Source organism: Emydura macquarii, unplaced genomic scaffold, assembly GCF_026122565.2.
Source record: "Emydura macquarii macquarii isolate MOO-44397 ecotype Brisbane River unplaced genomic scaffold, CSIRO-AGI_Emac_v2 contig_573, whole genome shotgun sequence".
In the NCBI taxonomy this organism is placed as follows: Eukaryota; Metazoa; Chordata; order Testudines; family Chelidae; genus Emydura; species Emydura macquarii.
This window is the reverse complement of record NW_027130710.1, coordinates 1,269,605-1,289,945: the sequence shown is the minus strand read 5'-3', so window position 1 is coordinate 1,289,945 and position 20,341 is coordinate 1,269,605. Positions and strand designations below refer to the sequence as shown.

General features: G+C 49.0%; 1 protein-coding gene across 1 annotated transcript; it reads left to right on the top strand.

Moving 5' to 3' along the window:
- The first annotated feature begins 854 nt into the window (after positions 1-854).
- On the top strand, positions 855-19,352 carry LOC137147931 (interleukin-1 beta-like). Its single transcript, XM_067540355.1, has 7 exons — positions 855-1,017; positions 11,838-11,892; positions 12,781-12,817; positions 14,446-14,653; positions 15,425-15,604; positions 17,860-18,011; positions 19,143-19,352. Exons 1-7 carry the CDS (start codon positions 855-857, stop codon positions 19,350-19,352), a joined length of 1,005 nt encoding a protein of 334 aa, XP_067396456.1.
- Positions 19,353-20,341: the final 989 nt, after the last annotated feature.

Below are 20,341 nucleotides of genomic sequence, written 5' to 3'. Positions count from 1 at the left end.
ATGGTACGGGAACACGGCAACCCCTCGTAAGATAAGGATGGAAGGCCAGGATTATGGACGAGGATGTACTGTAAGGTTGTTACAAGAAGGAGGGAGGAAAATTGTCCTCGTTAACCTCTGAGGACGGGACAAGAAGCAATGGGCTTAAATTGCAGCAAGGGTGGTTTAGGTTGGACATTAGGCAAAACTTCCCAGCTGTCAGGGTGGTTAATCACTGGAATAAATTGTCTAGGGAGATTGTGGAATCTCTATCACTGGAGATTTTTAAGAGCAGGTTGGACAGACAGCTGTCAGGGATGGTGTAGAAAATACTTAGTCCTGCCGTGAGTGCAGGAGACTGGACTAGAAGACCTCTTGAGGTCCCTTCCAGTCCCACACGTCTACAGTTGTTAGAACGAGGAGGTACCAGGGTGGTGACAACATCTGGAACGTAGCAGGTAACTTGTTTGTATCAGTGTATGCAAGGAGGGTGGAAGGAGGGGCATCGTGGTCCTGGCCTAGGGGACAGCTGCATGTTATGATCGTTGAGCTGGTACCTTGTTGCAGGTGTCCAGGTGGGAGCGTTCCTGTCACCCTGGAACCGGGGCGCCAGGACCGTGCTTTGTCTGCAATCAACCTGGCCGCACGCCTTCGCTAGCGAACAGAGCCTGCGGCCTCTCTTCGTGTATCGTCCCGAGGGCTGCAGAGTTGGCAAGCGGGGCTCCGTGCTGGGGCCGGGTACACAGGCGCGCCCGAGGCCAGCGGCAAGGCAGCAGTCACGCCGATCTGCAGCGCTCGGCGCACACGGCCGCGCGGAGCCTGTGCTTCGGTGCGTGCTCCAGCAGCAGCAGCCCAATACAGCACTTCCTCGCCCAATGACGGGTATCGATGGGACCTTTGATTCTGAGCCAGCAATAAAGCTGTGGTCAGCCACGTGCAGCCTGAACATTAAACCCCCAGCTTCTGTAAAGCTCCACCAGGGACCCCTGGCGCGGCACCTGTCTCTGGCCTTCGGCTTGGTGCTTGATGCTGTCTTTGGTTTGCCCCTCTGCTCCGACCACTAGGCCTGACCACCCACGCCCCAGTCATTGCAAAAACAGGGGGAGACAAAGCAGGCTGCTCCCTACGGCAGCGAGACCCAACTCACCCCACCTTACTCTAGCTGGCTCTTCACTGCATGAGACCCCACTCACAGGCTTCCCTGCAGCGCCCCCTTCCTGCCAGCAGGACCAGCAACCCCCTTCCAGACTTAAAGCGACAGGGTGTAATTTTAACACACTTTCCTGTGTTAAGGGGCCTGTTAAGTATTTTGGGCCCCACAACCAGAGTCCCCCAGCATTCTCCTCCCTCAATCCACTCAGAAACCCGGACACCCCACCCAGATCACTGGCAACCTTGGCTCAGCTCCTGCTCACGGGAGCAGACCGGATGAAATCTGTGCTGGCCCAATGGGGTGAATTTCACCCCAAGTTGTTGGCCAGCGACGCCATCGGGGGTCTCCAGGTTCTATCCGCCACCAGTGCCGCTCACTAGCTTAGGCCAGGTCTGCAGTGGCAAAAACATGTGCGACTTCCCGCAGTGAAAAACAGGCTGCATCTGCATTGCAGTGTGTAGCTACCGGCGCAGTGAGAGGCTCTGGCAAGGGGAAGCAACAGAGATGGATTCCAGAAACAGAATGCTGCTGGAACGCTTCCCCGCTGCTTTTCCCCACTGCCGCAGTCTTCCATTGCACTGGGGGACAGGTCTGGGAGCAGGGTGACAGCAGGACCCTACACTGCTAGAAAGGGGGCGCCTTCATTGCGGGGAAGGTTGTGGGTTCGATCCCAGGCTCTATGCGCTTTAGCCACAGCTCGTGACATATGGTCCCTGGCACACGTAGCGAAATTTCTGACATTTCACAAAGATCAGTCAGGGAACTCCAGGGTCTTCTGTCTTGAAGTGACGTCTGCCTCTGACGCTGTTCCCGGAAGGGGGAATAAACCCATCAAAGCATTTCTGGCCCGGAAAGCAATTAGTCTGACTGTTTGGACTATAAAACCGGGCCATGAGCAGCAGAGAAATTAGTCTCCGCCTTCACCCTCTGGGAGCCAAGGACACGATCAGCGTCCCAATCAAGACCAGAACTGGACTTGTTCTGATCTCCAAGTCTGACCGTCTACAGAGCCCAGGCCAGAGAACCTCCCGCAGTGACTCCTGCCTCCAGCCCAGAACTCCTGCAGCGTGGCTTTCTGAAAGAGGTCCAACTGCTTTAAGTGCCGGATATTCCACCACAGCCATAGGTAAGCTGCTCAGTGGTTAATTACCTCTCACTGTTAAAAATGTGCTTCTTATTTCTAGCCCAAATTTGTCTATCTCTTAGAGCAGTGTTTCTCAATTTCTTTCCCCCCACGGAAACCTTGCCCGCCCATGCCATACCGTCCGCCGAAAAGTCAAGGAAATCTTCCTCTTTTCGGCGGCGCGGTGTTTGCTTGATTCGACGGTGCGCTCTCAGGGCCGTTTTCGGCGGCCCCATCAGCTGTTCGGCGGCACCATCAGCTGATCAGCGGCGCGCGAACAGCTGTTCGGCGGCACCAGATTTTTTTAACATTCGGCGGCGTGGTACAGCTTCTTCGCGGAACCCTTCCGCTCAGCCGGATTCCGCGGAACACCATTTGAGAACCACTGTATTAGAGCGACAAGGTAGATGAAATCATGTCTTTTATGGGACCAACTTCTGTGGGTGAAAGAGACAAACTTGCGAGCTACACAGAGGTCTTCTTCGGGTCTGGGAAAGGTACACAGTGTCACAGCTAAACACAAATTGGAACAGATTGTTTAGCATACGTAGTTAATGTGTTAACTGGCTGGGATGATTTAGTTGGGGTTGATCCTGCTTTGAGCAGGGGGTTGGACTAGATACCTCCTGAGGTCCCTTTCAACCCTCATCTTCTACGATTCTGTGTTGTAAGACACCTGTCAAGGTGAAGTGGGCAGTTAAAACCTCTGTAGTAGTGAGACAAAAAGAGACGGGGTCAGCGGGTTACCGATTGTTGTAATAAATCAGAAATCCTCTCTCTTTATTAAGCCCATGATTTCCAGTCTCTAGTGTTGGAAAAAGATTCCAAGTAGTTCTCACCACCAACACTGCTGTAAAGTGCCAAGGTTACCAGTCCTGAATACATGCCTCACACTGTAAAAGAACCTCTGCACCTGAAACGACAAGGTCAGAGGAGCAGGGTGCAAGTGCTTGTAATCTCTCCCCTGCTCAAGAAAAGGATTTGCCACTCCAGAGTGAAGAGGATTTGAAACCACTCCAGAGTGAAGAGGATATACCATGACGTCATCCCTACCACCTCAGGAAAAAAGACTTAAAACTCCCCCAGATCACTGGATCCCTAAATGGGTATGGCTAGTGATCTCCTAGATGTTCTGTATTGGCCTTATCTGGATGACTCTCTTTTGATCCAAATTCCTGATTAACAGTACACCTGTCGAGGAAATCCCCAAGGTCCGTGGGGAAGAAGACCAACAACCTGATGACTTCGAGGTACAATTAAAACCCAAGCAACTAAGCCATAAAAGACAACGCTTCTTGGACTATACTGACACATCTTTATAATTAATTAACCAACTACAAACAGATTTAAATGTGTCTAACTGTTGGATTTGCAGTCATGTTCCCTTGCATTTTAAAGAAGGTATACCCGTGGTTCTGATTGTGTTAAACACCACACATATGGTACAAAGGGTTACCATTCCTTTTCCTAACAAAATACACCCACACTACCCCAGGGCAGGCTCCGGAACCGAAGAGCAATCACCGAGGCCCAACGGTATTGGGGTATCACCTTGCCCCCAGCTTGGAGTTGCATACGCTGTCAAGGAAATAAGGCGCGCGTTGCTGGAGTACTTGAAACAGTGGCTAATGCCACTAGCCAGGGTTTTAAAAACATAGCCACTGAAATGGGTAGTATCCGACAAATGGTTCTGCAGAACCGAATGGCCCTAGACTTTACCTTAGCAAGCACGGGGGGAGTATGTGCCCTGATAAGACCCCAATGTTGTGTTTACATACCAGATAAGACCCGTGATATTTTCACGCAAGCCGAGCGCATCAGAAAAAGTAGCAAAGCTCCATGAAACAGATCAATGGGGCCAAGCTTTTCTACATCATGTTACTTGTATTTAAGGGTATTAGTGGCATTTTTGTGTGTAGATAAGGAGTTATAATGCGTATAAAATGTTGCTTTCAATGTACTGCCAAAAAAAGAAAAGAAAAAAGGCACATAGGTATGCTGAACCCAGAACCAAAACAGCAGTATATAATATGTATGCTAAAATCAGAAAAATGGAACAAAGTTTAATGCAGTGTGGTGCATTGCAGCACCAAAGGGGGGGAATTGTAAAAGTAAGGATTGGACCCTTAAGAATCCTGGTTCGAACAACATGGCTTATGGGTAGAAGGAGAGGGGGGCTGAAGATAAAATGCAGACGGTGAAAACTCTGAAGAAAGAATGTAAACAATACTGAGAAGCTGAAAAAACCCCACCAGCTTGCTTGGCAGCCTGCCTATGTCTGTAGCCTTGGCCATGATAGGAAGTTATCTGTGACCCTGTGATTCTTTATTATGAATCTATGTAATATCTGCTTTTGGAGGCTGAGAAAGAGACGGACGGACTGACTGACATTCAGGGGCTCTCGCTCTCTCCCCGCGTGTGCTGGTAATTAAAACAGGAGCCTGATGAGCCCAAACTCAACGCAGAGTGAAGCTTTGTTCCTTCCACAGTTCTGGGTGCCGGGACTTGAAGATTGCATATGCAAATGTTAACCCAAGTGGAACTAGTAAATATTACGTGTAGGCTGAATCAAAGTTCACCGGCAATGAGTGATTACTAAGTGGCTTCGTAATTCTCAAAGGGGGGAATTGTAAGAAATGAAATTTTTACGTTAGCCTAAGTGACTCCATTTTGTCTAGCTATCGGCAAGTAACCTCAGGAGAGCAAAAGTTATCAGCTAAAGCAGAACATCCCTGCCAGATCCGGATAGTTCCAGGTAGCAGGCAAAGGAATGCATCAGCAAAAACATAGAACAAAAAACTAGTGCAGGCACCAACCACCTTTACCAAATAGCCTTCTCTTCTTCTGCAACCTCGTCTGGTTGCCAAGTATGCCTGCGTAAGTTAAGCTACTGCGCATGTGTGTTTGGTGATGTTATGCTTGTATAACTACGTAGTAAGGCGTGTTTTTGGGGTCTTTTGTGCACTGGCCACCTTTGGCTATGTGACTGACCTGCAGAATAAAACTTTCGGAGACTGTCTGAATTCCCGTGTGGGTTTCTTATCTACGCAGGGCAACAAACTACTCGGAATCTTTTTCCGACACTAGCAAGGTGATGAATGTAAGCGTCCCGGCTCGCCCTTTGAAAGTGTTGTGCAGCTTTCCTTGGAGGACAAGGACTGCTATGGAGTCAGCTACGGAGACGTCGCTTTGTGCAAAGGGCTCGCCCCCCGGCTGATCTGCTGCGTGTCTTTTGTCATTTTTCTGCGTGAGTTCATTTGAGAGCATAGGGATGTTAGTGGTCCATTGAGTGCCCTGGTACGCCACGTGTTACGCTAGGCATGGGTAGGACCCACAGATCTTTCCTGAAAGGAGCGCTGGCGGGGGCGTAGGATCACACCTGGACATACGGAAGACACTGTCGACCTGACACCGTTAACCCCTTGGAGACCCTGGAGTGGGAGAGGGGCTTTGGAATTGCAACCCTTGCCGAATGGTTTGTGTGGGCAGATAAAGGAGCCAGCCGGGTCTTGCACCTGGCTGGAGGAGCGGCAGGATGTTGGAAATTGCCGGAGGGAAAGAGAAAAAGCAAAAAAACGTCCCAATGAAAGGGCAGGAACCAGCTCCTCAGTCCGGGCAGGTAATTCCAGCCCAGCAGTGTCTGTGGCTAAAGACTAGAGCCCATCCCGGCAAGGGCAGGGCACCTGGGCGGAGAACCCGGCTCAGATGCGATGCCAAATCCACTGTCTGTCTGCTCCCCGGAGCATGTACTGCTCTGCCGGGCAGAGACAGCTGGCAGCTCTGGTAGGGTGATCAGAAAGCAAGTGTGAAATGTAGGGAAGGAGGGGCAGGTAATGGGGGGAGGGTAATAGGGACCTATATAAGACAAAGCCCCTAATAATCGGGAGAGCCCTGGTAGAATCAGGACATCTGGTCACCCTAATTCACATTACCAGGGCAGCTGGGAGGCAGTGAGTAGCACAGGGTGCATCAGTGAATTAGCCTGGGGTTTTTTTTACGAAGCCATTAGCCTGCGTCTGTTGGAAGATTTCCCACATCCGGCTCCTCTGCCCCAGGGCTGAACTTGAGGGGGATTAAACACTGCAGCTAAGCACCAGCCTGCCTGTCAGACCTGCGCTCCCCCCAGCCACTGCCAGCCCAGGGCATTGTGGGAGAACGTGCAAAGCATTGTGGGTTTTTAACCTGCCAGGCACCAAACGCAAGAAAGAAACGCAGGCAAGAAACGCAGGCAAGAAAAACCGAACGCAGGCAAGAAAATTGGGGGCGGTTCGTGGCCCCAGACTGAGCGTGGAGGAAGATTTTCCTAAAGCGCTGGGCACAGCGCGTCATTCAGGCTGGGATCGCAACAGCTTCTCTTGCTACGGCACAAATGCAAAGCAAAACTTGGCCTTAAAAAAAAGATCCGTGCCCGGTAACCGGCGGTACGTTATTTATTGGTTGGAATTTTTGAACGGGGCCCTGAAATGCTAACCAGCCACGTCCAGAAGCAGCGTGCTGTGAATGCCTCCTTCTGCGCGCTCCCTTGCTTGGATTGCGGATCAGTGAGGTCTCAGCTTGCCTCGTGCACATTAAAACTTGCCGGACGATCACCCCCAATGGGCATCCTGCCTTTGTCCTAAGTAAATGTGTCGGGGCCAGACGAAACTGCTCCCCCACCCGGCAGCGCGACCCCCGTACATGCAGGGCTGGGATTTGGGGGAGGAGAGCAGCAGCGTCTCAAAGCCAAGGAGGAGGCCCCGAGCCTTCATCCATGAGGCCACAGGCTCTGAGTTGATCCCAAAGATCCATGCCGCTCTCAGGGGATCCAGCTGATCTATGGTCCAATATTCTCCCAAGCACAGCCCCGTTCAAAGCTTTCCTCCCTCTATTCCTCGCCTGCTCTGCCTGCTATTCTGGTGGTCTAAAGGAGCAGTTTGCTGTATGTCTACACACAGACGTTTCACCAGTTTATCCCGGGCCTTAACTTAGATTTCACTAGACTGGAGACCGCCGTTCTATTTCCAACTCTGCCACTGCCCTGCTGGGTGGCCATGGGCAAGTCACTTTCCCACTCTCTGCCTCGGTTCCCCCACCTGTATAATGCAGATAGTGAAACTGACCAACCTTTGCTAAGAGCTTTGAGATTGATGGATGAAGAGTTCAATGTCAGAGCGTGGGATTATGATTATTATTACACAAGAAAGCGGATGTGGGTAAATGAATAACTGGGGGGGGGGGGGGGTTTCTCCCCAGATTAAGCAGAACTGAAATAAGCCACACCTACAAATACACAAACTTGCACTGTTTTCACACCACATCCTTCATCAAAGCAGTGCAAGTTGGTGATTTGACGTTGTAGTAAGACGTAAGAGCTTAAGGCCTGTAAAACAGGTTAAGGCCTAAGTGAAAAAAGCCAAGTGAACAGGAGTATACGTGGAAAAAACCAAGCGAACTGAAATTGGCACAGAAAAGTGCTGATACTGCAAAACAAATATATTGCCAAAAGATTATTAAAATGAAAATTATGTAGCAGGTATAGGTGGTACCAAGATACTAATTCCCTAAAATGACACTTTGATGAATAGAAATGACTAAAAGGTGAGACACGGAGTTGTTTTGCTCAAATCAGCCAATTAACGGAAAAAGGTGGTATCAGACTACGGCAAGAGGGTGGCAACTACCTACGTCAAAGGGGGCAGAGTGAAATTGTATGAAACAATGTATAAAAGGGGGTGTCAGAGGGAATAATGTTGTCCGGTCTAGGGGATAACGGAAAGTCCCGCCGTTGGGCCGTGGCCAGTGTAACGCCGCCTATATGAAACTGACCCAGAGATACTCCGTCGGTCACTTCTTATTGTGCCGCACGCAATAAACCTGGCCTGGGTGCCTTCGTTGCTCAGCTGATCCGTGGTCGTGTCAATTCATTCGATCGTGAGAGCCGTCTCGGGTACCTGCACAGAGCTGAGACAGCATCTCTACAGGGACACACGCACGCAGCCTACACTGAGAAACATGGGTGACCAACACACCGATTACCACAGACGTTAGCAGCGTATGCTGTCTGCACGGCGATAAACATTTTCATTGAGCAAAATCATGGTGTCTCCGGAAACATGCAACACACTAGGGACATTCTGGCCCCCTGAATCTTTACTACGCCTGCTACACGGAAACCAGGGAAGCCAAATGAGAGCTGGTGCTGTCTGCGACGTGGACGGCATCTGGGCTTTTCTTCTATTTCCTGTTTTTGCATGTTGTTCCTACGATGAAATATGCAAATGTACTTGGTGAACGCTGTGAAATCTGCCTGGAGGCTGAGCTGCAATTAAGAAATAAACAGCTCATTACACTTGCCTTGCAGTTTTATGAAGGATAAAGAAGGACTGAATAGATTTTATTTCTGCCTGTTCTTTTTTTTAAACTTAGAAACCATGATATCGACTATCTTTTCTTTGGCATAGATTCTAAGGCCAGAAGACACTTATTCTGACCTGGCATGATATGGACTTTTCCTAGAGGGCTCCACATACAAGCTACGTGACTTAGCTTCATGACACCAGAGAAATAAAGAAGTGAAACCTGACTCACTGGAGAAATAAGAATGGTTTCCTGTCTCTTTATCACCCTTTGGGGATTTTGTTTAAGGGGGAAAAAAGAGGATCTGGGAAATTATAAACCTGTCAGCCCAACTTCAATATCTGGAAAGATATTGGAACAAATCATTAAACAATCAATTTGTAAGGACCTAGAGGATAATAGAGCTATAAGGAATAGCCAGCAAGAACAAATCATACCAAACCAACCTAATTTCTTTCTTTGACCGGGTTACTCGTCTAGTGGATTGGGGGGAAGCAGTAGACGTGATCTGTCTTGATAATTGTAAGGCTTTGTCAGGGTCCACATGATGTTCTCATAAGCAAGGTAGGGAAATGTGATCTAGATGAAATTACTATACGGAGGGTGCAAAACGGTTGAACGACCGTACTCAAAGAGTTCGCTGTCAAATGGAGAGGTCGTCTCGAGTGGGTTCCTGCACAGCTCAGTCCTGCATCTGGTACCATTCAATATTGTCATTAATGAATTAGATAACAGAGTGGAGAGAAAGCGTATAAAATCTGCAGATGGCACCAAGGTGGGAGGGGTTGCAAGCACTTTGGAGGACAGGTTTAAAATTCAAAATGACCGTGTCAAATTGGAGAATTGGTCTGAATTCAACAAGGTGAAATTCAAGAATGACACGTGCAAAGTACGACATTTAGGAAAGAAAATAAACAAAAGCAAACAACAAAATGGGGAACAACTGGCTAGATGGGTAGTACTGTTGCGAAGTGTCTGGGAGTTATAGTGAATCATATATTGAATATGAGTCAGCAATGTGATGCAATTGAGAAAAAGGCTAATGTTATTCTCAGGTGTATTATCTGGAGTGTCGGATGTAAGACACAGGAGGTAACTTTCCCATTTTATTCGGTACTGGTGAGGCCTTCACTGTAGTGCTGTGTCTGATTTGGAGCACCGCACTTTAGTAAAGATATGGGTAAACTGGAGAGAGTCCAGAGAAGAGCAACAAAAATGATCAAGCGTTTAGAAAACCTATTGTTTGAGGAAAGGTTAAAAAACTGGCCATGTTTACCCTTAAGAACAAAAGACCGAGGGGGGACCTGATAACAGTCTTCAACTATGTTAAGGGCTGTTATAAAGAATTCTTGTGATCAATTGTTCTCCATCTCCACTGAAGGTAGGACAAGAAATAATGGACTTCATCTGCAGCGAGGGAGATCCAGGTTAGATATTAGGAAAAGCTTTCTAACTAAGAGGGTAGTTGAGTAACGGACTAGGCGTCCAAGAGAGGTGGTGGAATCCCCGCTAGTGGAGGTTCTTAAGTACAGGTTGGACAAACGCCTGTCAGGGATGGTCTGGTTTACTTGGTCCTGCCTCTGGGCAGGGGGTTGGACTAGATGACCTCACAAGGTCACTTCCAACCCTACATTTCTATGATCCCATGAAGAAATAGAGCCAGGAGTTAAAACCGCGGAGGAGCTGGTGGATGGTAGACAACAGCAACGGAGCGGAGGAACATTTCTGTGGGAACATTTCAATTTCCCTCATTTTTTTTTTTTTTTAAATCACAGCGAAGCTTTTCTGAACGGACCCCTTTTGATTTTCCGTCTTGAAATGACCTTTTTGCTCAAAGATGTATTTAATTTTATGCTATTGATTTAACGTTTGTGGTTTTTACATTTATTTTCATGTTACAATTGAAAAAGACTCCAGAAATCCTCATTTTCAAATAATGCAAATAACGCAAAATGAAACATGATATCAACGTTAATATACTGTAATTAGCATAATTAATTAATAAATCAGGATCCGGGCTGTGGTGCACCTTGAAGATAAGGGCCAAGATAAGGGTCGATATTCTGTGGGAAGCCGGTGTAGGGAGCGAAGAATAGGGGAGACGTGTTCACAGTAGACTGTGTTGGGCGATGCTCTGAAGTGTTCTGGATTGACTGGAGTTTCCTATGCTCCGAAGGCTTCAGGCCCAGGCGGTATCACACTGTTGTAGTCCAGCAGAGAGGTGATGAAGATGTGAGGAACTGAGGCTAGGTCATGGTCCACCAGGATGGGACAGAGTCTCCTAGCTAGTTGGGAAGGGTAAAGTATTACTCCCAGGCACAGTGATGTGAGAGCTCGGCATCAGCGAGGAACCCAGGGGTCTCTTAGACCGTGCATTGAACTGACCAAGTGGGGACTTCCACCACAGGAAGCTGCACAGTGGTGGCAAACTCCTCAGAGTGCCTTCTTCTGCCCCCCGTATCACCTCTCCCCTGCGTCCGCCGGCTGGCCTACATCCACGAGCTGATCTTATCCAGTCCCTGGGCCGTCGTGGGGGTAGCAGGATGGTGGTATGTGGTGAAGGATAGGGGGAGCTGTGTGTCATCTGCATATTGCAGGCACCTGAGGCCATGTCGGCTGGCCAGGTCACCTACTGGCCTGCATGTAGATGCTGAATAGGACCAGAGAAAGAACTGATCCTGGTTGGGCCTCATGGTGGAGTTGCAGTTTCCCATCACTGCCCCTTGAGTGCGTCCCTCCAAGGAGGGCTCAGTGCCCCCTGGTGGTATTTCTTCTGAATCCTGAGCCACTTCTGGCAGGGAGAGGGCGTGGGTCCAACCCACACTGTCATCTGATTCCCCTGAGATCGGCATGAATCAGTTCCTAAAATTAAAATTCCTGGGAAATTCCCTGGGTTCAAAGACTATATAATTGGGTGACATTTTCCAAAAAAACTCACTCAGGACCTCAGGGAGCAGAAAATACCCGAACTGCAGGTATTCTCATCCCATTTCTCCGCAGCAACGTGCTGAGTCAAGCAGCGGCATCTTTCTTCTCCGTTGGCTGTGAACGTTGCCGTGGCAGCAATGTGCGTTATGCAGCCTTTTGAGGAAGTCTCCCCTTAGAAAGACTCAAACCAGAAGCCAGTTGACTAGCGGAGGCTTTCGTGCAGAACTGGCTCCCGCGTAGCGTGGGGAGGGCAAGAAGGCGCTTGCTCTGCGGGGAACCGTATATCTGGATCTGAGGCTAATGTTTTTCCTCTTTCAGGAGCAGCCATGGCCAGAGTACCAGACATGCTCACTGAGCTGATGGGCTGTGACAGGTAACCACCGATTCCTACTCATTCTGAAACTGGAGATTCAGGTCTGCCTTGTCAGGGCTGGGCTGCCTTTGCTGATGAGTCCATGGGCCAGGTTCTTAGTTCAGTAACAAGGTGAGGCTGGCGCAGTTCCATGGGCTTCCGGGGTGTCACTCCGGATTTACCCTGGGGCGGTTGTGATTAGGATCTGGCCCTGGATCCCGGAGCAGCTGTGCGCAGAGGGAATTGTTGGCAGCTAAATTCTCTGTGCAAAGGTCTAAACAGCCTTAGGAGAGGGACAGATGAGCATGAAGTGAAACGGTGACCTGGCGCCTTGAACGCCTTCACCTGTGCGCACCGTTAGATGAGCGAGTCAGGTAGCTACTGCAGAAGTCAAGAGAGTGGCATGCGATTAACTCTGGTAATTTGGTCTCCTGAGTCCAAAAATCTAAGCCTGGTGATTAAGGTTGCCCCTCCTCAGTCCACTGGGATGTGATGAATGACTGAAGGCCCTCATGCTACTGGCTGGGAAGAACCAAGCTCTTCCCATGAGGCCCACAGGAACTAAGAACAAAAGCCCCCCTTCTCAGGGCGCTCTGTCATCACTGTATCATTCTTGTCTCGACTGGTAGCAGGCTCCATCTGCTCTTGTCCAGAAACGAGCGTCCTGTCAGTGCCGCCCAGGTAATGACGGCTCCGTTCAAACACCCAGAACGTTTGGTGCTAAAACCAACCGTCACTGACCCCGCAGTCCCTGTGGCTCTTCTTCGAGTCCTTCCACGTGTGGATTCCAGCTGAGCCGCCTGGATGAAGCCTTGAAGAAGCACCATCTTTTTTTGTTGCAAACGTCACCACGGCTGGCACAGATCACGCTGAGCAATCTTTGATTTGTTTGTTTGTTTGTTTTCACAGTGGCCACCAGGAGGTTGACTGTCCCTGCCGGATGGAGGTAAAGAGGCCGGTTTAATTGCAAGATGCTTGTGCTTTTAAGGCAGATTCGATATCCTGGACGATTTCTCTTCAGGGGAGGGCCTGTGTGTTCCAATATGTGTGCCTTGATCCAGCATGTCAAGCCCTCTGGGGGCTACTACAAGAAATAATAATGTCCCTTTGGCGGGAGTGGTAGTCAATGTTCAGGGGCTGGCAGGGCTGTTTCTGTTAAGAGGAGAAATGGATGATCCAAGTCAGGGATAGTCTTTGGTGTCATTCTGGATATTTTCAAAGAACGGACCCCGTTTCCCTGAACGCCATAGAAACAAAAAGCAGCCAGGCAGTTTCCTTGCTCAGAAATTCCCAAGCCTGCCCATCCAGGGAGCTCTGTGCCCAAGAAGCTCTGCTCTCTGCTTCTTCTCAGAGTCACACTTATGACTGCTTCTCTAGGCTTTCTGTCTTGAAGGGGGTAGTGAAGGGCTCATCGAGGGGTTCTCTGAGTTACTCAGAGCACTGTGGTTTGAGCCATGCTCCGCCCTTCCTTTAGTTACTGCTTAGTTATTGCATGTGCTTCCTGTCCCCTCAGCAGTCCCTTTATTACCAGGGAAAAAAAAAAGGCGTGTCTATATTTGAAAGTTAATTCAGATTAAGGTAGGACGTGATTTTAAAGCGCAGTAGCTATTCCTGATTAACTCCACGGGAGGACACTCTTATTCCAGTGGTTTAGCTTCATCCACTTTCAGGAATAGCTATCCTGGATTAACTCCACATGCAGACAAGCCCTAGACACCAGCCACAAAACCAATATCCTCGCCCTTGTGTTTGCAAGCAGGGAATCCCCTCCACTCTCAGAGTTTCGCTCAGACCCTCCATATGCCTTGGACAGTCTCCACTGTTCGTAGCTGTCTCTGCTACGGGAAGGGTCTTCTTTGCCTCTTCCAGTCTGAGCATGCTTGGCCCACCCCTTGGAATTCAGGCGGTTTAATGGGATTGTCTTTGGATCCGACGTGGATGGGAACAAGCGGGCAGGGGGCTAGATCAGAATCCGTAGCAACAGAACACGATTGCAGATTCCCACGCTCCTGGGAAGCAGAAGGCGCTGCCTGCTTACTCTGCAGCGGGACACTCAGGCAGATGCTACGCTGGGACCTAACATGCAAGATTTAGGATCTGTTCTGGGGTCTCAGGAGGACTCCTGGCTGGCCGTGAGGCTCTGTGCTGTGCTCTTGACGTGTCTCTGGACCAGCAGTAAATGGGGCAGTTCTCTGGCCTGTGCTATCCAGGAGGTCAGACTGGATGATCACAACGGTCCCTTCTGGCCTCGGAAGCTGTGAAAGGGTTTCCGGTGATCTCAGTCATCCTGGTCGCAGATGGTGAGGTTATAAGGTGCTCTGCCGTCACATTTACGGGACAGTCTCAGCCCCGCAGGCTGCTATAGAGGAGGGTCGGTTGTCCCTATGGATATTAGAGGCAAGGAAGGCTATAAAGAGTGAATCAGACCGGGATGCGTGGGGCTGTGTCGAGATCAAACGTAGTTGGAGCTCCCCTGGGCACTGAGCGTCTAGCCGAAGGAGAGCACATACCAGAGAAGTGAGGGGAGGCATCTTGTTTTCTGGCTGCTAAAACCACTGCTTCCTTGCACCACAGAGCTCCTTCTATGACTCCAGGCCTCGTCCCTTCCCCAAGAGTTGCTCTACGTCCGAGCTGAGCAGCCACTGGAAAGACATTGACCACGTCGACTCGGTGGCCTCCAGGCAAGCCGTAGAGCTGCCTCAAGGGGAGACAAGGTGGAGGAGGAAGCGATCATTCCCAGATTTTCACCCGATGAGGATGCTGGACGGTGCCCTGGTGGAAGGTACAGAGAGCTCCCTTTTCTGCGCACTGTTAGCTTAGAGATAATCTGCACACCCTGAGGCCTCCAGGAAGCTCAGCTCCAAATGCCGACTCTGCCACATAAGAAACTGAATGACACGGAAAATTAAAATGAATGAATTTAGTCAGTACGGTCTGCACAGGTTCTTAGCGGCACAGCGTTTTCCTGTGCATGGGAAAACATGCATAGAACGACCCAGTCTAGATTAAGGGTACGAGCGAGAACGAAAGCCTCCGTGAGAGAGCACAGAGTGTGTGTGTCTTCTGACAGTCTGCACTGAACTGGGCGCACAACGAATGCTGTCTCTGCAGATGGAAAAGTGAAAGCAAAAGCACACCAGTTTCTTAGCGAAAAAAACCACCCAAACGAGATGCACTGTCTTTACCAACCAATGCATCTGTTCCAGGGTGTGGGGGACACGTCCCAGGGAGAGATTTCAGACTGCGCAAGACCCTGTGGAAAGCGAAGAGGGGCCAGGCCTGTTAGTGAGTGAACAGTGGGGCAGGGGAATTCTGCAGCTCTTGTAACCCAGGGGCCTGATTCTCTCCTCAAATCTATTGTAGCCTGTTACAAACTCCCTGGGCTTCAGTTGAGTTGCTCATAGATTCCCACCAGGCTAAGTGGGAAAGTTTGAAAGCTGGGGCCCCTGCACCAGATACCAATGCCTCTGCCAGGTGTAGACTCTCTCTGAATCTGGTCATGGCGGGCTGGGTGACCCTGTGATATTGCTCCTCACGTGCGCCATGTTTTCAGATCCCGTACCCAACACCACCGCCGCCTTTGCGTATGCAGAGAGCTTCACGTACAAATACACCCGCTCCAAGCTGCACACGGTCAGAGACGAGGAACACAAGAGCTTAGTTCTGCAGCGTCACCCTGGCCAGGCCCACCTGGTGGCCATGCATTTACGAGGCTCCAATTCCAGCAAAGAAGGTAAATTACAACATATTTCTTTCCCCGGCCTCACTCCCTGTTTATTCTCTTCTTGCTCAGTTACCTGCTGATATAGGTATGAGGTCTTGGGGATCACCCAGACCAGCAAAGGGGTCTGTCCTTGCCTTTCAGGGTAACCTCGGGGACCCCTTTTGGTCCTGAGTCTCTCCATCTCCCCGAGTTCTCAACTAGCAGACACTCAGACTTCTCCCCTCTGGTACATCACCCCTCAGGGTGTGAAATTTGCCCCCAGTTCTCAGTTCACTCTGGCATACACACACTCACACAGTTTGGTTGCCAGAGACCTGCTCGGGGTAGAAATAAACCCACAGCGTATTTAACAGGAAAGTCATAGCTTCAGAGACGAAATAGCGAGGAGAAGCAAACGCAGCCAAGTTACCCAGAAAACAAATGTAAAGACGCACTCTCAGGCTTTACGCTTCTACAGTGGCTAAATTCCCATTTCTAATGCAACTTATCTGTTGCTTCTGAACAGTTTCCCAGCGTGCCCTCTGTCCTGGAAAGGATCCAGCGTTTCACAGACAGCACACGGCTTAGACTCTGGCTCTGTCTTTCTGGAGAAAAAACCTCAAACCCAAGCTTGTTTTTAAAAAGTCTATTCTCTCTTTTTCCCCCTTTTTTTCTCATTCTCCTGGCAATGATGACTTATGGTTATGCAGAGTAGCGGAAACTCTCTCCTTTCTCAGTTTTCCAAGACTGAGGTTTTCTTTTCGGCTTCAATGGCTTTCCATTTACTTCAATGGCCCACCATTGTGTCTTCCTGGCTGGACAATGGATGGGTACTTGAAGTTGGTTTCATGTAAACAACTCGCCTGTCCTGCCTGATTGCTCTGTTACAATGTTCTACACATTCACAGCCATAACCTGGATCCTGATCTCCTATTGACAGGGCCCTGGCCTGGGGCTCAGAGGAGCAGGGTGGGCCTGAGCCCCCCATCCTGGGTGCTGCACCCCCACAAGGGGTGCCCCACTACCCCAATGGGCCATCAGGCTGCACTGCCCCAGTGTGAGGAGGCTGTGCCATTGACTCTAGCCATTAGGCCATGCTGCGCTGACATGACTGACACTGCTTCATTTCACAGAGCTCCAAGCCTTCCTTGTGTGGGATCCCTTAAAGGCTGTTGGCTTGGCTCCATTTAAAAGATGTATTTTTAATTCAATTGCATTGGTGACCAGGACACTGGTGTCAGGAACCTGGGATTTTATTCCCAACTCTGCCTTGGACAGCTTTCTTCCTCCTCTGTGCCTCGAATTCCCACTCTGTAAAATGGGGATAATAATAAATCTTACCCACTTTGGAGTTTGCTTTGAGATGACCACCTACTGCTGCTGCTGGTCATTCCATTTGCTCAAGTGGCAGAGATCTGTGCAGTGGATCTAGAGGAATCTGTAGGGAGCAGGGTGTGGGTGGTCAGGCCTAATGGTTAGACACAGGACCCTGGTACCAGAGCCAGGTGCCAAGTCAAAGTCAGGAGTCAAGCCAAGGCTCAAAGCTGGAGACACAGGTGCCAAGCTGCAGGTCAGAGTCCGCATCAGGGGAGTCAGGAAAGCAGGAACAGGTCTGGCATAAGGAGGGCAGGAAGAGGTGGGGCACAGGAGTCAAGCAAGTAGAGAGGGTCCATAGTGGGAGCCAGCTACTGTTTCACCTGGGGGTTTTGGGGCCCAGCCCTGACCGCAGCCCCTGCTCCCAGCCTGAGCTGGGGGGGGGGGGAGGAGTGGATGGGGTAAGAGGGTGTGATGTAAAAAGTCCCCTGCTTCTTTCCCTACACCCCTTCCAACTTCTGCCCCACACAAGGCAGGGATCCCGTGATCCAGGGTTGTTCACAGCCCTGATTATCTCCAGAGTAGGTCTATCCTGAGTACTGGGCAAGGCTCCTGTGGAAAAAATACTACGTGATCATGTAATTAAAGACTATCATAATGCATATGGGCGCAGGGGCTGAATTAAGACTGCAACTGGCAACCTTAATTCTGGCATGTCTGACCTTTGGAGTGCTTGACTTTGCAGCTGCTAATGCTCTTTTAACGTTGTGTTTTGTGGGTAATTATGGAGACCTGACTTTCTACCATCAGTCTGACCAATAATGTGATATGGCAGCTTATTGTGCATGAATTCCAGGTTCCTCATGCACTCTTTATAAAAGATGGGTGCTCCCCGGATCTTCACAGACCAGAGGGCTGCCTTTTTTCTATTGGAACTGAGGCTGGTTTTCCTCTTGCTTTTCTCTTCCCAGTGAAATTAAACCTGGATTTATATCGCTCACCGCACAGCTCCCCAAAGCACTTGAGCCCCATGGCTTTGAACATTGTGGAAAGCAACACTGTGGAAAACAATCTGTATCTGAGCTGTGTGCGGGCTGGGGGCAGCCCTCTGCTACAGCTAGAGGTGAGTGGGATTAACAGACCTTTAAGATCTTCACTAGCTCATCGGCAATTTAAATTCAATCCACATTGCTGGCTTTTTTAATCAATACCTTTACATGGGACTCACAGATTTCCCCATATAGCTTATTTATTTAAGGTTATTACAGAAGCTTATTGACTCTTCATTCAGGATCAGGGCCCTGCTGTGATATGCACAGTCCCATAATAAGACCATTCCTTCCTCCTCTAAATACACAAGACAAAGATGGGGAGGAGAAAAGCAGAGACTTGTCCAAGAACCCTACCCAGGTCTTTTGACTCCCAGGTCACTGTTCCTATCCATTGGACCCCGGTAATTCACTAGATAATGTCTCTTGGGGTATGTCTATTCTGCACTGGCAGTGAGCCTCCTAATGTGGGTAGACAGAGCCATCCTCGCAGGCTAACGTGCTAAAAATGGCAATATGGATGTTAAATCAGGCAGAAGCTCAGGCCTCCATGTCCAGCCAGTCCCCTAGGTCTGAGCCCAGGTGGCTAGCCCGAGTCTCTGAGGAAGCTGCCATGTCCACAAGATTATTTTTAAAGTGGTGGTGGTTCAAACAGAGCTAGTGGAAGCCTGTCTGCCCATGCCAGTGGGTTTGTTCCCAGCTGCAGTGAAAACATACCATTAGTGATGAAGGATTAAAACGGCCGCCTCTGCTTTTGCAGCTTCCATGCAGTTGTCTGCCATTGGGCCCTGATCCTTCTTGCACTGAATTAATGGCCAAAATCCTACTCAATAGAAGCAGGAATAGGTTCCTTGTTTGATGGATAGTGTCTCAGGTGTATGAAAAACCTGCAAACTGCCAGGGCCAGATTCTCCAGCCTACGTGCACCAAGTGTTTTCGTTAGTCCAGAGGGCCAGCAATTTCACACCCACCTTGCACTGCTGTAAATGACAGTCCAAAGTGGAAGGCACAGGAGAATCAAGCTCAGTGTTTCCTCGGTCCAAATTCTGCTCCGTGATACCCACGTAATAGTTGCCCAGGCAGAAGTGAGCATGGAAGCTAGCTGTGTCCAAATTAGCAGCCCCTTCTCATACTCCTCCCACAGCAGCATGAAAGCCTTTCAAAAAGCACCTCCGTTTCTGACTGGCCTCTCTCCTTTCCCATAGAAGGTGAAAGGGCCCATGAAGGTGATCCGGAGTGGGGATCTGGACCGTTTCCTCTTTTTCAAGACCACTTCTGGCTCCACTTCCAGCTTGGAGTCAGTAGCCCATCCTGGCTGGTTCGTCAGCACCTCGAAACTGAACAACAAACCCATCCGGATGGTGAATCAAACCGGAGAGCAAGACATCACTGATTTTTATTTGGTTGAAGTCTAATCCCCAGCCAGCAGTTACTGGTTTAGAAGTGAATGTGTATGTACTATGTACACATAGTATGGGATCTCAATGCTTACATGTTATACATTTGCCTCTTGTAATTCCATATTACTTCAATGTTATTTATTTAATATTACTATTTTATTACAATAGCATCAGGAGGCACCAACCACGATGGGATGCCTCATTACTTTTCTGCATCTGACAAAGTGGGTTGCAGCCCACAAAAGTTTATGCCTGCAGAAATTTTAGTCTTTAAGGTGCTAGAGGACTATTGTTTTTCTCATTACTCTAGACACTTTACATTCAGTTTTGTTCTCTATGTATAGGGAGACCATTAAAGGTAGGATTTGACCTACCATTAATTGTTAGGGTTTTGGTTTTTAAAATTTTTTATGAAACTGAATAGCAACTGAAAAAAATTCTTTTAAAACTCCAGCAGAAACAGGTTTTTTGGGAAGATGGTTATAAGCAAATAAACCTGCAGTATTTACAACCAGCGCTGGTATCTAGGCATTGAAAACCTGAAAGTGCAATTGGCTTGAAACTGATTTGTTAATGTGACACTGACTAGTGTTTCCTCATTATCTGAATTGAAATGCAAAGAGAAAGCAAACAGGTGAATGGAAAGTCAGATTTTTTTTTTAAAGTTTCTTCCAGTTTGACTAATCTAAACTGGTGATATATTTATAATCCACAGTCTCTTGGGATGGACAGTTCTGTTATAAAGTAGCCATGTTATGTTGTAAGAATAAAATTGTTTAAAAATTAACTGCAACTTAATTAAGATAAAGAAACAAGTTCATTCCTTATGTTCTTTTTGTACTTACATGTGGGTAGGCTGATGCTATGCAGTTCTTGCTGAAAATCCTTAGTGAGTGAGTCTCCAGGTGTTTTTCTATGAGTTGAGCTTTTTAAGGCACTGGTGAAGGGCAGTGAAGCGAACTCCAGGCCACCAAAAATTAGAGGCTTTAAGAAGACTCCCTAAA

What these genes read in the sequence shown, in the direction of transcription:
- LOC137147931 (XM_067540355.1), top strand. Translation starts at nt 855, where the DNA reads ATGACGGGTATCGATGGGACCTTTGATTCTGAGCCAGCAATAAAGCTG. An exon ending in GGTGCTTGATGCTGTCTTTG is followed by an intron (nt 1,018 to 11,837) that starts GTTTGCCCCTCT and finishes TTCCTCTTTCAG; the next exon opens with GAGCAGCCATGGCCAGAGTA. An exon ending in GCCCTCTGCTACAGCTAGAG is followed by an intron (nt 18,012 to 19,142) that starts GTGAGTGGGATT and finishes CCTTTCCCATAG; the next exon opens with AAGGTGAAAGGGCCCATGAA.